Genomic DNA, 16,281 nt, shown 5'->3' with positions numbered 1-16,281 from the left:
TCTTTGCCTCTGGATCATTCCAGGGTGCCATAGAGTCATAGAATCATAGAAAGTTACGGCACAGAAGGAGACCATTTGGCCCATCTTGTCCATGCTGGCCGAAAAAGAGTTATCCAGCTTAATCCCACTTTCCAGCACTTGGTCTGTAGCCCTGTAGGTTACAGCACTTCAAATGCACATCCAAGTACTTTTTAAATGAATTGAGGGTTTCTGCCTCTACCACCCTTTCAGGCAGTGAGTTCCAGACCCCCACCACCCTCTGGGTGAAAACATTTCTCCTCAGCTCCCCTCTAATCCTTCTATCAATTACTTTAAATCTATGCCCCTGGTCACTGACCCCTCTGCTAAGGGAAATAGGTCCTCCATATCCACTCTATCTAGGCCCCTCATAACTTTATATACCTCAATTAAATTTCCCCTCAGCCTCCTTTGTTCCAAAGAAACAGCCCCAGCCTATCCAATCTTTTCTCATAGCTAAAATTCTCCAGCCCTGGCAACATCCTCGTAAATCTCCTCTGCACCCTCTCTAGTGCAATCACATCTTTCCTGTAATGTGGTGACCAGAACTGTGCGCAGTACTCAAGCTGTGGCCTAACCAAAGTATTATACAGTTCTAGCATAACCTCCCTGCTCTATGCCTTGGCTAATAAAGGAAAGTATGCCTTATGCCTTTTTAACCACCTTATCCACCTGTCCTGCTACCTTCAGGGATCTGAGAACATGCACTCCAAGATCCCTTTGTTCCTCTACACCTCTCAGTATCCTCCCATTTATTGTGTACTCCCTTGCCATGTTTGCCCTCCCCAAAAGCATTACCTTAAACTTCTCTGGATTGAATTCCATTTGCCACTTTTCTGTCCACCTGACCAGTCCATTGAAATCTTCCTGCAGTCTACAGCTTTCCTCCTCACTATTAACCACACGGCCAATTTTTGTAACATCTGTAAACTTCTTGATCAAGCCCCCCATATTCAAGTCCAAATCATTAATATATACCACAAAAAGCAAGGGACCTAGTACTGAGCCCCGCAGAACCCCACTGGAAACAGCCTTCCAGTTGCAAAAACACCTGTCAGCCATTACCGTTTGTTTCCTGCCACTGAGCCAATTGTGGATCCAACTAGCCACTTTCCCTTGGATCCCATGGGCTCTTACTTTTTTGACCAGTCTGCCACGTGGGACCTAGTCAAAAGCCTTGCTAAAATCCATGTACACTATATCAAATGTGTTACCCTCATCGACCCTTCTTGTTACCTCCTCAAAAAATTCAATCAAGTTAGTCAGACACGACTTTTCCTTAACAAATCCATGCTGACTGTCCTTGATTAACCCATGCCTTTCTAAATGATGATTTATGCTGTCCCTCAGATTTGATTCCAATAATTTACCCACCACCGAGGTTAGACTGACTGGCATATAATTACTCGGTCTATCTCTTTCTCCCTTTTTAAACAACAGTACAATGCTGGCAGTCCTTCAATCCTCTGGCACCACACCTGTAGCCAGGGATGATCAGAAAATGATGGTCAGAGCCTCCGCTATTTCCTCCCTTGCTTCTCTTAACAGCCTGGGATATATTTCATCCGGGCCTGGCGATTTATCTACTTTCAAAGATGCTAAACCCCTCAATACTTCCTCTCTCACTATGTTTATCCCATCCAATATTTCACACTCCTCCTCCTTAACTACAATCTCTGCATCGTCCCCCTCTTTTGTGAAGACAGATGCAAAGTATTCATTAAGAACCATCCCCACATCTTCCGCCTCCACACATAGGTTACCTTTTTGGTCTCTAATAGGCCCTATTCTTTCCTTAGTTATCCTCTTGCTCTTTATGTATTTATAGAACATTTTTAGGTTTTCCTTAATTTTACTTGCCAGTATTTCTTCATGCCCTCTCTTTGCTTTCCTAATTTCCTTTTTAATTTCACCCCTGCACTTTCTATACTCCTCTAGGCTTTCTGCAGTATTGAGCTCTCAGTGTCTGACATAAGCTTCCCTTTTTGCCTTATCTTACCCTGTGTGCTCCTTGTCATCCAGGGGGCTCTAGATTTGGCAGGGGTCTCTCAGTTGTCGCTCCACAAGTGCATGAGTCAGGCCACCGATCATTTGTATCACAGGGCCTTTCAATGCGTCAACTTCCCCATGGACGACTTCAGCCAGACGGAGAAGGCAGTGGGATTCCACCCGGTGGCTGGCTTCCCACGTGTGCAGGGTGCAATCAATTGCATGCATATTGCAATCTGAGCATCTCCACACGAGCCAGGACTGTTCATCAACAGAAAGGGTTACACTCCATCAACGTTCAGCTTGTTCATAAGCACCGCAGAAGGTTTCTTCACGTGTGTGCAAGGTTCCCCAGAATGATTCGTTCATTCTGAGGGAATCCAACAACCTGGACCTCTTCCATGCACCGAACACCCTTAAGGGCTGGCTCCTCAGGGACAAGGGATACCCCCTGCACACATGGCTCATGACACCTCTCAGGAACCCCATCAGCGAGCAACAGCATCGATATAACAACAGTCACATCGCCGCCAGGTCTGTAATTGAACATGTGATAGGACTGCTGAAGATGCGATTTCGGTGACTTGAACGTTCTGGGGGAGAGCTTCAATACGCACCAGCGAGAGTGGGTCACATGATAGTAGTGTGTTGTACATGGCGCAACAGAGAGGGATACCGGTTGATGAGGCCCCATGCCCTCATCCAGCATCCACATCTGCCATGAACATTGAGGAGGAGCAGCAGCAGCAGGAGAAGGAGGAGGAGGAGGAGGACAAACTCATGGGCAGAGCAGCAGCTCACCTGGCTGCTCGTGAGGCCAGGGACTCACTTATATGTGAATAGCTCTTCTAAGATTACAAAGTGAGAATAATTCAGCCCTCACACCACCTGGAAAGACCAGCGCCAACACCAGTACCCTCCCCACCCCGACCCCGCACAAAACAGTCCTGCCACTACACATACACCCACTGTAAAGTTACCCACTGGGTGGCATCAAGTGTCGCCTTTCATGATAAAGCACATGAAAGGGCCCAATCACAAAAGCCAGACAAGAATGGGCAAGACGTGGCAGTAGTGGTGAGAATGATAACATTTAATATGACTTTACCAAAAAACAAATATAAATGAAAAACATGACAGTCTGTCAGACACCCTTGTGCATTCCCTTCCTGATCACAAATCCTTAGCCTTTCTCTTCCTACCGCTTCTACGTGATGCATCCCCTGTGGCTGCAGCAGAGGTAGTGGCAGGTTGCTTATGTCCATGCCCAGGCTGCTTAGATGCTTTTGGCCTACGCCCTCTGGGATTTGGAGCCCATGAGGGCCCCACCTGGAGAGGAGGCAGCATTGCAGATATTGGTTGAGAGGGGGGCAACGCGTGAGACGTGGGAACGCTTTGAGTGGCGTCCCCACTTACATGTTCCCTTTTGCCATCATCCCTCTCCTGGACCAGGCCCACATCACTTCTACCACCCTGCTGGAGAACAATTTGGAGGACATGTATGATGCCTTGGAAGCCCAGTTGCACAGATTCTGTCTGCCTGTTTAAGGCAGCAGAATGTTGCTCACCGTGAGACCGAACGGGCATTGTCAGGGCCTGAATGGACTCATTTGTGAGCTGTGCTTGAAGTTCAATGGAGGCTAGCTTCTCTCCATCGCAGACATTCCTGCACTTGCCTGCGACACTATCTCAGACATTTCCGCAGTTGCATGCGACACTATCTCAGACATTTCCACAGGTACCTGCAATACTACCTCAGACATTTCAGCAGTTACGTGCGACACTATCTCAGACAGTTCCTCACGTCCCTGTGACACTATCTCAGAGATTCCTTCACGTACCTGTGGCACCATTCCACTAATGCATGAGTTGGACTCCACCATCTTCTGCTCTATTGTAGAGAGTGTGCCTGGCACCTGTTCCAGTACCTCGCAAATGTTCTGCTGTCCCTCGATCAATCTCCTTTTAAAGGATGGCCCCCAGGGTTCAGCATCTGTGTCCACCAACATGGACTCTCCACAGCTTCCCCTGCCACCAGTGTCTACTCGTGCTCACTTGTATGTGGTAACTCACCAGGTGCCAACCCAACTAACTGACTATTGGGACCCACCGAGGTGTGAGTATCTGCGCTGGTGGATGGCTCAGTAAGACGTGATGGTGCACCCTCAGAGGCCGGGAGCTTCTCTGAGGAATCGCCCTCTCCCGTCTCTGCGGTTGTTGAATGGCTCTGTAAGAGAACAGACGGCAATATTAAGCATCATCACAGATGTGTCATGTTGCAATGAGCATATTGAGGTGCTCAACATGCCAATCATTGTTAACATTAATTCATGTTGTGTATCTTGAATGTTAAAGTTGTGTCACCAGACGTTTGTGGGGTGCCAGTCTCGGCGTCCCCGACAGACAGGCACTCGAGGGTGCGGCTGATCTCCAGGGCCTCCTCCTTCGCCTCAGTGAGGACCACTATTTGTTGTGGCGCCCCTCGTGCCCATGGCTACAACACTGTAATGCTGATTCTCTGACCTGCGTTCCCGTTGAGTGCAGCTCCACGCTGGGACTGCTGCATTGGTGAATTTTCCCTTTGACGTAAACTCAAACACACAAAAAGTTACTGTTATTCAGACATTCCTGCTAACATGTTCTAAAATCTGATTCTGGATTTTCTCTTTCTGTTAGTTGGCCTTGTTTGACCCTGTACCTCCACAGCTGGGTGTCTCCGCTGTCCATATTCCTGTCGCATTGCACTGGAGACTCTGTGACCCCTGCAGTGTAAACCCTACTGCACAGTGAAAGTCACACGTGGAGCTGAAGCTGAAGTTTCCATTAGGATGGGTGCAGCCCATAGTCACTTGGTCAGGAACATCGAGAGTGGCGCACTGTTCAACTGGACAGGAGGTAGTGGAATGTTGTGTTAGTTATTGTGTTACAATTTGATTTATGATTTTGGTGTGTAATTATAAAAGCATTCAATTTTGCCAGGTGTATATTTTCTCAAGTCCCCATTCCTCTTTAATCCATGTACCATCGGCATCTGAGAGATAGGCAGGTGACCTGTTGCCAAGCTTCTCATTGTGCAGCTCTGAAAATGGCTACCATGAGATACATGGGAGCACTGAGGTACAGTCCTTCCGATCTTACCTCCTTCCTCTTGGTATCATTGCACAGTGTGCTGATGATCAATGCTTTGCATCACTGTGACATCCACATTGAAACTGCTATTGATTGATAAATATTATCAGAACTACTTTGTTTAATATCAGTTTCTTCATGGTGGGATGGTGCAGCCACTCCAGTGTTTATTATATTATGCATCAGAGTGTAAGGATATGATTCTCCACACTGGGAATTCTTCATTTCTTGGTTCTCTCTTTTTCTTTCTCTCTCTCCTTTGAACTCTCTTTTTTCTTTTCTTCCTAATTCTCTCTTTCCTTATTGTTTTCTTTTTCATGCTCTTTCTTGCTTTCTCCATCTTCCATTCTTTGTTTCGCTTTCTCACTCATGCTCTCTTTCTCTCTACATATATATATATCTATATTGGATCAAGTCACTGAACTTTCAGAAGATGTTTATAACATGTAGATCTCTTTTCAACGTTCTGGTGTCAAAAGGTTCACTGATGGTGTGTGATGAACCCTGTGCCTCCCACAAGCAGAATCATGCCTGAATCAAAATACCTCTCGATGCACAAAACAATTTATTACCCTACATAATATGTTTAAATTAGAGCACTGAATTTGAAAAAGGCACAAGAAGCAGTGGGTTGAAATCGCACTCTGCAATAAATGGTTCCACGCTTTGTTAAAATAATGGTCAAAGTAATTTTGTATGAATATGTTAAACCATTTGTTATAACTCAGTACAGTGCAATTTCAACCCTCAAGTCATCCACAGTAACAGATAACATTGTTCTTACCAGATTCACACTCCGATCCATAGAATCCTTCATTGCATCGACATGTATAATTTCCAATAGTCTCCACACATTCTCCGTGATCACTGCATGAAGTCGGCTTGCATGAAGCTGTTAAAGAAACCAATATAAACCCATGTACATGCAGGCAAACAAGGTTGCAAGCACTGTGAACTTAAAGGAGGTCATTTTACGAGTCCATGTTCTGAACAATGAAGCTCACACTGTGGGAGCACAAATCGTCAAATTTGGGCATGTACTGCCCTGGAGTTTCCAAACATTCATTTTAATAGTCCGAAAATCATTGGCACTGCACACCCAAATTTCTGATGTGTATTCTCAGAGGGCAAGGGCCCCTCTAGAAGTGTGGACTCGTAAAATTACCCCCGAACAGCAATGATTACAGTAGTGAGAATTTCACCTTGTGTGTATCACTACAGTGCTAGCTATGGTTTGTTAACCAGATGGGGCCAATATTTATTCAGTATTGATTGGGCTTCTGACCCTGTTCCCTGCTTCCTGATCCTAAAGCCTATCACACTACTCTATCAGTATGCATACTATGCCAGCAGACCTATTGCATTCATGTATATTTCTAAAGATTATTCCTAACATTTGACATCCTTTGAGTAAAGAAGTTTTTCTTACATCCCCAGTGGCCCAATGTGAGGTTGCATGCAGATCAGGTAGGTCACAGGTTCAATTCCCAGTCTATGTTTAGTAGCTAATCTCAGCCAAGACAATGGTAGAGGCACTGCAGTTAGTCTTAATGACCCTTAGATGGGTTGGGAAAATCACCCTGTGTTTCTGCTCCTGATCATTAGTCAATGACACCTTCTGGAAGTGTACGTGTGTGGACACTGGGTGAGGACACAATCAGCCTCAGCTGTGATGGTCCCATGTTCAAATGCCCTTCCGACACTCACCCTGACGAATGCCCACTTAGTTGAAGTGGCAGAGGATAACTGGTGCCCACTGTGCTTTATCCCAGTGAGGACTCAACTCATTTGGGAGAAGGAGGGGAGGGAAGAAAACATGTGAGGGGAAAAAAAAGAAAGATTGAAGAGATTACATGCGGAAGTCATCAAACTGAGTACTAAATAAATCTTGATGTTGGTTCTAGGTGACATCAGACATCCCAGGTAGCTCACCATCGAATCGACATTGGATTCCGGGCCACTATGTCGCAGGCAGCGGTCATCGGGTAGATCCTGGGAGGTGGGGGGGGGAGGCGAAAAGGACCTGTGAAAGCGATCGGCTGGGGGGGGAAAGCACTGGGGAGATGGGGGAGATTGATCGGGAGGGAAGGTGCGATCGGGAGGGTGGGGGGTGATCGGGAGAGTAGGGGAAGCGATACAGAGGGAGGTGGTCGATCGGGAGGGGGTCGAACAGGAGCTGGCAGTCTCAGTCACCGCAGTAGTGCCAGGAGGAGCACTCTTGAACCACCTGGCTCCACATTGAGGTAGGTATTTTTCAACAAATTGACCTTTTTGGTTGCCACTGATCCCTTTAAGAACATAAGAAATAGGATCAGGAGTAGGCTCCCCCATTCAATAAGGTCATGGCTGATCTTCAACCTCAACTCCATTTTCCCGCCTGATCCCCATATCCCTTGATTCCCTTAATGTCCAAAAATCTATCGATCTCAGTCTTGAATATACTCAACGACTGAGCATCAACAGCCCACAAAGACTGCTGATTAGCCTGCATGTAGACTATGTTTTCCTGAATGCAACCGGCCTGGTGCTGGCTGTGTTTAAACCTGACGGGCTTTCTAGCCTTTACTGGGCCTACCTGTCTATATCACTGTCTTGTTTTCTGTCTGTATCACTGTCTTGTTTTCTTTTTAGTTGCCCTCTGGTCACAGCCAGAACGGGCCAGAGACATCCCAACACAGTGCATGTGAGGTGTTTATCATTTGCTGAGATGGGCTTATTAATTATAGTCTATGCAGAAACATCATAGCTTAAAACTTAGTTCATTAGCACTTTATCCATCTATTATCTCAGTACCTTTTTTAAAAAACTTGTGAATACATTTTGTTTTAAAAACCAAACTTTTAAAAGTAATTCCTTTTTTCCCCCCAATACGTTCTGTGGAAAAATGGTCAATAAAAATCTCAAAATGTGACAATTATATATACATAATGAGATGGGAATCTTACCTAAATAGCATAATGCACGTTTCCATCTTTCCTGACAGGGATCATTATTCCACTTTCCTGCCTCTTTCAGTCTCTTTATATAAATTTCTACACAATCTTCTGCCCCATCAGTTGGTTCACCTTCAGCCCAGTTTTCTGCCTCTTTATGCAGTGATTTGTTAGTTCCAACCCAGGTCCAAACATCATGAATCTTTCTTATTCCAATCCAGTAGTAATTTTGACTTCTTGGTAACACCGTATTCAGATAATTATTTTCTTCACTGTTCTGAATTGCAACCAGGTCAGTGAAGTACTCTTGGCAATAATTTCTAGCAGCTGGCCATGACATGTCTGTTGTTGAATGGTTATAGTTCCAGCTGTGGACTCCTTCCCAAATTACTAGTTCTGTGAAGAAAATACACTTTCTTGTAATAAAAACAGAAAATGCTGAAAATACACAATAGATTCACCAGCACCTGTAAAGCGAAAAGATGGGTTAATATTTCGGGTGTAAACACCTCCTTCAGAATTAAAAACTGAAAGATAATCGTTGAACAATCTCTCAGTTTTCAGTTCTGAGGGAGGGACCTAACCCTGAAACTTAAAAACATTTTTCCTCTTTGCAGAGGCTGATGGACCTGTCGTATATTTCCAACATATTCTGTTTTTATTTTAGATTTCCAGCATTTACAGTTTTCTTTTCTTTTAATTATTTACTGCAATGCCGAATTTAATATAAAGCAAGCTCATTTCAAACCTAATAATGGTGCTTAACATGGTGTTTAAAATTCTGTCCAATGCATGTCCATGTTGAGCTGACATTACTGTCTGACCAAACACTCACCCAACCTCCCTGAATACCTTGACTCTTACCCAACAGTTTAGCCTGACATGCATTTCTCGTCTGGCCTTTCCTCTGCTGTCTGTGGAGCTTCCCTTGAATCTGCATAAGTCAAGGGTAAGGAAATCAATACAGTGCAGATTCAAAATGGCCTGGGTCAATTCCTGTAATTTGAAGAATAGAGTCAAATTTAAGTTACTGTACTTTCTTTCTTTTCCTTGAGTCGGGAGGGCAGAGGAAGGTTAAAGGTCAGATTGAGCAGAAAAGCTGGGTTGGGGTCAGGCAGAGGAGCTAGGTGAGAGTTGTGTCAGGGTCAAGTCAGCCCCTGTGGGTGAGATGGACGAGCAAGATCAGACTTGGACAGGCGTGGCTTGAAATTAAGCCAGTACGATCAATCCTGATCTACTGGATGAGGTGGTGGGGCTGTGGCGGTGGGGGCAGGTTAGACCAGTAGGATTTGTCCTGAACTAAAGCAAAATTCTGTGAATGCTGGAAATCTGAAATAAAAACAGAAAATGCTTGAAACACTCTGAAGTTGAGGCAGCATCTGTGGAGAGAGAAACAGAGTTAATGTTTCAGGTCGATGATATTTCATCCAAACTGGAAGATGCTGGCGATGAACAGCTTTTAAGCAAATACAGAGCCAGGAAAAAGAGGGACAGGGAAAGAACAAAAGGGATAGGTCTGTGATAGGGTAGAGGGCAGGACTGATTAAATGGTGGTGCAAGGCAAAAGGAGCTGATAATGGGACGAACATGGAAACTAAAGATGGGTCCAGAGGAGGTGTAAAGGTTTACAGAATGTCCAAGAGAAAGTGGGAACAGTGGTTAAGGTCTAAAGTTGTTAAACTCAATGTTAAGGCTAAAAGGTTGTAAAGTGCCTGGTAGAAAGGTGAGGCGCTGTTCCTCAAGCTCAGGATTAGTCCTGTGTTGGATCTTGGAGCTGAGATTAGACCAGCAGAATCAATCCTGAATTGAATCTCAGGGGTGAGGTTAGACAACGGGGTCAATCCTGAGCTGGATGTTGGGAGTGAGATTAGGCCAACAGGGTTAATCCTGTTATCAGAACCATGCTTCAGACCTGAGACCAACACCACAAGAGATCTGCTAGTGCGTGGACCTGTAAAAAACTGAATTTTTTCATATGTTTGCTGAAATTTCCATAGACCTGAGAAAACACTAGCATAAAATAGAGTTCCACAGTACAATGTTTTCAATTCAACACTACACTACACTCTCTGTATTAATGTGATGTTTGGATGAAGTATAGATCCTCAAATGGTAAAGCTCTAAGTCTCTATGAGGTGCAGTCAGCTAGTGGACTTGCCAAATTTTTCCAATCTTAAGGTACCCGCGCATGAAGAAACCGTTGTAAGTCTGGTATCTATCAGCATTACCAGATAATGTTCCAAATAATTTGGAACGCTTGCCTGAGGTAATCATATAGAATTGCCTGATTGAAGGGAAAGCTGATCCATGCAAATTATTCACCATGGCAAGATTCAAATAGCAGGGGCGCAAGTTAAAATTAGAAAGCTAGGGAGCAAGCTTGAGTCACAGAGAAAGCCCATTGCAACTGACAGTACAAATGGGTTCAAAAAGCAACTAGATCCATTTACAAAGAGAGTTGTTGTAGGATGTGGTGGGGTGAGAAGGGGTTGCAGGATGTGGTGGGGTGAGAAGGGGTTGCAGGATGTGGTGGGGTGAGAAGGGGTTGCAGGATGTGGTGGGGTGAGAAGATAGGTAAGGCCAAGCTGATCTATCAAAAAGGGACGAGTTTGTTGAGGTTTTTTTTTATTCGTTCATGGGATGTGGACGTCGCTGGCGAGGCCGGCATTTATTGCCCATCCCTAATTGCCCTTGAGAAGGTGGTGGTGAGCCGCCTTCTTGAACTGCTGCAGTCCATGTGGTGACGGTTCTGCCACAGTGCTGTTAGGAAGGGAGTTCCAGGATTTTGACCCAGCAACGATGAAGGAACGGCGATATATTTCCAAGTTGGATGGTGTGTGACTTGGAGGGGAACGTGCAGGTGGTGTTGTTCTCATGTGCCTGCTGCTCTTGTCCTTCTAGGTGGTAGAGGTCGCGGGTTTGGGAAGTGCTGTCGAAGAAGCCTTGGCGAGTTGCTGCAGTGCATCCTGTGAATGGTACACACACTGCAGCCACAGTGTGCCGGTGGTGAAGGGAGTGAGCGGATTACCGGCTTTTTCCTGTTCCTAAAAAATCTTGTGTTCTTTTCCTGCACTAAAATCCTTACAGAGAAGCAGGAGAGTCAAACCTTACCATAGAGTACAATTAAAAGCCAAAAGTGAATCTGATGATGTTTTCGTCGAGCACAGATTTCCATACAAGAGGCCTATAAAAGAAAACCAAGGATTATATTTTATTCTTCCATGTAAACAATATACAATGTACACATAAAATTACAGTATAAACATTCGATTATAAAATATATATATATATATATCAATATATTAATCAAGTTTTGCAGCTGACAGATACTTTCAGTTCATGTCATATTCACCTCCTGTATCACGATTTTGTGTCGTATTATTTCTGTCAAGCTTTTCCGTCACCTTTTCCTGTCCACTAATGTTTTCTACTGATTTTGCTTACCTCTGATTCAGTCCCGCACACTTGGGATAGAATTTCCATGGGACTTCCACCAATCGTCTGGCATGTCTTCAGCATAAGATCAGTGAAAACCCTGAAGAAATGGTGCATTCCCCTGCTTTCAGCCAAAATTACAGCAGGAGACTGGAGAACTCCCACTGAAATTGATTGCATCCCAAGCCTAGCTGGTACTGTGAGAGCTAGTTTCAGCCATTTCAAGCCTTCTGGTAATTCTTTTTAACTAATTTTTTAAAAATGTAAACATGTGCGATGCTAAATTGGGCCTTCTAGCGCCCATTGTTTTGGCACTACGCAGCCTCCCAATCATCCAGGATGGCGTCTTGGATGTGCACGCATGCACACTTCTAGCGTGACGTGTGCCGGATGGCATCTTGGTAAAGGGTTTAGCGCATGCGCAAATAACGAACGCCAGCCGCATGTAAAGTAAGGAGAAAATGGTAACAATCAGTGTGCAACGTTGATTTAAAGTGATAGACACCATTTTAGGACAACATTCCACTCAACGCACTGTCTTAACCATGACCATCTGAACATGCGTGGAGCACTATTTAAAGGGACCATGCAGGATTTAGAGGTTAGTTGCTGGATTATTGCTTCTGGCTGCTGATGCATTTGTAACTGTTTCTGTAGGTCTCCTATACTTGAATACCAGGACAAGAGGACATAGCCTAACATTTAGAGCTAGGACATGCAGGAGTGAAGTTAGGAAACACTTCTACATGCAAAGGGTGGGAGACGTTTGGAACGCTCTTCTGAAAACGGCAGTTGATGCTAGCTCAATTGTGAATTTTAAATCTGAGACTGATAGGTTTCTGTGAACCAAGGGTATTAAGGGATATGGGGCTAAGGCGGGTATATAGAGTTAGATTCCATGATCTCATTGAATGACAGAACAGGTTCAAGGGGCTAAATGCCACTGCCACTTGCTGCCACCTGATATGCGCCACCTTCTCCTGCAAGAAAGCGGGACATGTGTCTGGGTGATGTGCCTATCATGGTTGAATAGCTGCCAGTGTGTGTGGCCTGTGAGTTGTGGGTGGGCGGCTTGCAACAGTGGTAATGTGTAAGGGTGAGAGGAGGCATCTGATTGGAAGAGTTGAGTACTGATGGAAAGAGCTTGTTGATAGGTGGGTGTAGTGCATGGAGCAGTGGATGCGGTTAGTGGTGCAGTTGGTAGGTGATGTTACTTGACAGTTGACCTCACTCACCTTGACCGCTCGTGTCAAAGCACTGAACTTCTTCCTGCACTGCATCCATGTTCGTGGTGCTGTGCGCCTGGCATTGACTTTGTCGCCCGCTGCCTCTCACAGCCTTTTGGGCATACGTTTGGAGGGCCTCTTGCCCCCCCCCCCCCCCCCCACTCCACTGTGGATATAGGATGACCCTCCTTCTATCACGTCTCGTACCAAGAGCTCTACTGCATCAGCAGAGAACCTTGGTGCACGCACTCTCACAGGCCTGGTACAAACTCAGATCGGTAGATTGGTGAGGTCTGGCATGCCGATTGGAGGATGTGGGATTTAGTAGTGCGCAACCTTTGCTCAATGTCTTAACATAACTCATCAGTTTGTAAACATAGGGACGGGACCTGCATCTGTGTTTTACGTGTGCGATGTCTGATCTCCATTCAGACTTCGTGCAGACAGCAGACTGCTATTTTTAGCAAATAACAGGTACCGGTTACCTTTAAGAGTTTTTGGCAGGCTGTCAGAGAGACAGGTAAGTGCTGAAGCTGGACCAATGTCTCGTCCTGCCTGCGACGGAAGCACTGGACACGGGTTAAAAACAGATCGCGATATCCGCGCCCGGTTTTGGGCCCTATCCAATTTAACCCCCGTGCAGTTTTTTAATGATTCACCCATTGTCCCTGTCACCACTTTAGCCCTACCCATTCCCCCTATCACTTTTTCACAGAACTACAGGAGTTTACAGCACAGAAGGATGCCAGCCCATTGTCTGTACTGGCATTTTGTTAGAGCACTCCAAAATTAATCTCACTGCCTCATGCTCCCCTATAGCCTTGTATTTTCCTTTGGTTCAACTATTTATCCAATTTTTTCCTTAAAAGATGCAATGGTCATTGCCTCAACCATTCCCTGTGGCAAAACATTCCGTGCTACATGAGTAAAGACATTTCTCCAAATTTCTCCCCTCACTCCTACACTGAACCAAGTGCCTCTACTGTTTGCTGACCCAATTCCCTTTGAATGCTTCAGCTGAGTTAGTTTTTACAAGGTGCTCATCTATTCCATTAATTGATGTCTCTAATAGGTTCAAATTGAAATCTGGAATATTAATGCCTTCGTATGAAATTCCTTTGTTCACTATTTTAACAAAGACTTTAACCCATTTATGTGAAATGAAACTACGTACCAAAGTTTTATTGCAATCATTAATATTAATGTCACAGAACAATTTCAACCCATAAATGTAAAGAAGTTATTTTCATAGTAAGGTTAACTCATGGCCTCAGTTTATATAAGGTCGTCTGTTGGTTCTATCCTAATTTTGTACAATGTAGCACTCCACTTATCCATTCCCTTCATTTTATTTTAAAAGCTTGAAGCAACTTGAATCACATTCCTCCTCAAGGTTTGTTCTAAGGAGCATATTTTGTTTCCTTGATCTCTCTGAATTGTCTAAAACCTGGAGCTATTCTTGTTGCTCTTCCCTGATTTCTTTTCCACTTTTCTGTAAGTATGAGGACCACCTTTGAATGCTATTCTCTATGTGAGAGCTCATTAATGATTTATTATCAGTATCAAGACTTTAAAGTATTTAATTTTCCCATTTCTCTCAGTTTCTGCTGTTTTTCAGGATCCTTTAATAAAGTTCCACTAAAACAGAATAAAATTAGCGTCACCTACCATTCTAGGAATATTCTTCTGTCGTTGCTTTTCTCGCCCCAGTTTTTTCCTCACCAATGTTTCGTTAGTTATAAAAGCTTCACTTTCTTGTCTGTAGCAGTAATTCAGTGCAGCACTGCGCCTAAGAACCCTTTTACAAACCAAATGCCTCAATCTTGACCACAACTGTGCATCCTCTCAACACCTTTTATTCGTCAATCAACAAGCTTCCTGCAATGCTTGGCAAAAAGAACTTTGTGTAAAATGAAAATGGACTGTTTCAACTGAATTATCTGAGTATTGAACAACACAAACACAGCTTTATGAAATGGGAAGGCAAGCAGTCTCCACTCATCCCACCCATTCACTTACCCACAAGATGCCCTTGGGAAAAGGGCAGCTCCTCTGTAAGTAGCTGCATTTAGTTAAGTATAGCAGCATATTTATATTACATCAGAAGGGATGTATGTCAGTAAGCTCTGCCTAATCAAAAATAGGATTGAACCAGGATCATTTTTAGATATAAAAAAAATTGATTGATTGAAAAATACATTCGCGGTAGAGAAGACCGCTGGAACTATGAATGGGATTTTCCAAGTGTTGGTAATTTTTAGCAACAGTTGGAAAATAGGAAACTTGGCATAAATGTTCCTTTAGGTGGCATTAAAAGCAAGTTAGACCTAAGATATAATGGTTTAACTTGGCAGTAAGCACTTAACAACAGTAGAGGAAAAGCACCAAATAAATAACACAGCATATTCCAATATGACTGTTACACCACCTATCCTCGTCATACTTGGACTAAGTTTTAAGGCAGCTATAAGATGTAGGCCACACATTTCATGTCTGTGTCTTTTATGGTAGAATGACCATCCCATTATATACAATGACTGTTCATACACAATTGATGATGCATTATCAAGTAATTTGAATTATAAAAACTGGTTTATGCCTCATGTCCAATCAAACTATTTGAATGATGGCGCATTTCTAGAGTGATCTCAGTGTACGTTGTTTCTCCACGGTTTCCACTGATCTTCAGTCAACGTTACGGTGGGAGATTGGGAAACTCCAGCAGAATTTCTATGCCTAGATTAACATTAGCATTTGGAACATTTTTGCACAAAAAGCAAAATACATCTCAATATTGTCAGCTTCTGCAAGAAAATGTCAATGAAAGCAAGACCTCTCTTTAGGCCTCATTCTTGGGTGATGCACTGGTATCATGAGCAGCAGCTAAAGTGCATATCCTTGGTCCCCCAACAGCCATGTCTGAAATTAGGGATGGGCAATAAATGCTGGCCTTGCCAGTGACGCCCACATCCCATGAACAAATAAAAAAAATATCCTCTTGGCCTCTAAATAATACTAACACTGTTGACTGCTGCAGGATGAAGGAATCATGGGAGCTGTCAGGATAACAGGCATTGAGATGCATAATTTAGTTCCAATGGTCAGAGATCACCTGCATCTTTTACATCCGCCTGAGCAGGCAAAAGGGACCTCAGTTTCACACCTCATCCAAAAGATGGCACCACCAACAGTGCAGCACTCCCTCAGTACTACAGAATGCAACGGTTGGAATCACCACAGTTGGAGAGGACAGCATTAGAAACTCATTGCACCTCATCCAACTAGTTATTTTTCATGATGTGTACCCAGTTAGTGAACACAGGCAAGCTATTTGGTCATGGGGAAGGGAGGCAACACAGCCGAGTCTGATTATGCCCTCATCTGATAGCCACATAATCATACTTCCAAGCAGAGGTCAATAGATAACAATCAGAAGAAGGAACCCTGGTTGATTTTTCCCTCCCTACAAAGAGGCTATTTTTAGTGCCTCCACTGCTACACCTTCAGCCTTCATTTGCCCAGATTCTTTTTCTCCACTCCTTTCCTGATGG

The 16,281-nt window shown here is 44.2% G+C and overlaps 1 protein-coding gene across 1 annotated transcript in view; it reads right to left on the bottom strand.

Moving 5' to 3' along the window:
• Positions 1–14,477, bottom strand: part of LOC137325427 (P-selectin-like) — a 29,311-nt gene extending 14,834 nt beyond the window's left edge. Inside the window, exons 1-4 of the mRNA XM_067990530.1 lie at positions 14,399–14,477; positions 11,181–11,253; positions 8,082–8,465; positions 5,921–6,028 (exon numbers count right to left, since the gene is read on the bottom strand). Of these exons, the coding sequence (XP_067846631.1) occupies positions 5,921–6,028; positions 8,082–8,465; positions 11,181–11,253; positions 14,399–14,401 (568 nt within the window). The 5' untranslated portion in view covers positions 14,402–14,477. The remainder of the gene's footprint in view (positions 1–5,920; positions 6,029–8,081; positions 8,466–11,180; positions 11,254–14,398) is intronic.
• Positions 14,478–16,281: the final 1,804 nt, after the last annotated feature.

This window comes from Heptranchias perlo, chromosome 9, assembly GCF_035084215.1.
Source record: "Heptranchias perlo isolate sHepPer1 chromosome 9, sHepPer1.hap1, whole genome shotgun sequence".
Classification (NCBI taxonomy): domain Eukaryota; kingdom Metazoa; phylum Chordata; class Chondrichthyes; order Hexanchiformes; family Hexanchidae; genus Heptranchias; species Heptranchias perlo.
Note: the sequence above shows the minus strand (reverse complement) of the source record. Positions and strands in the feature narration are given on the sequence as shown.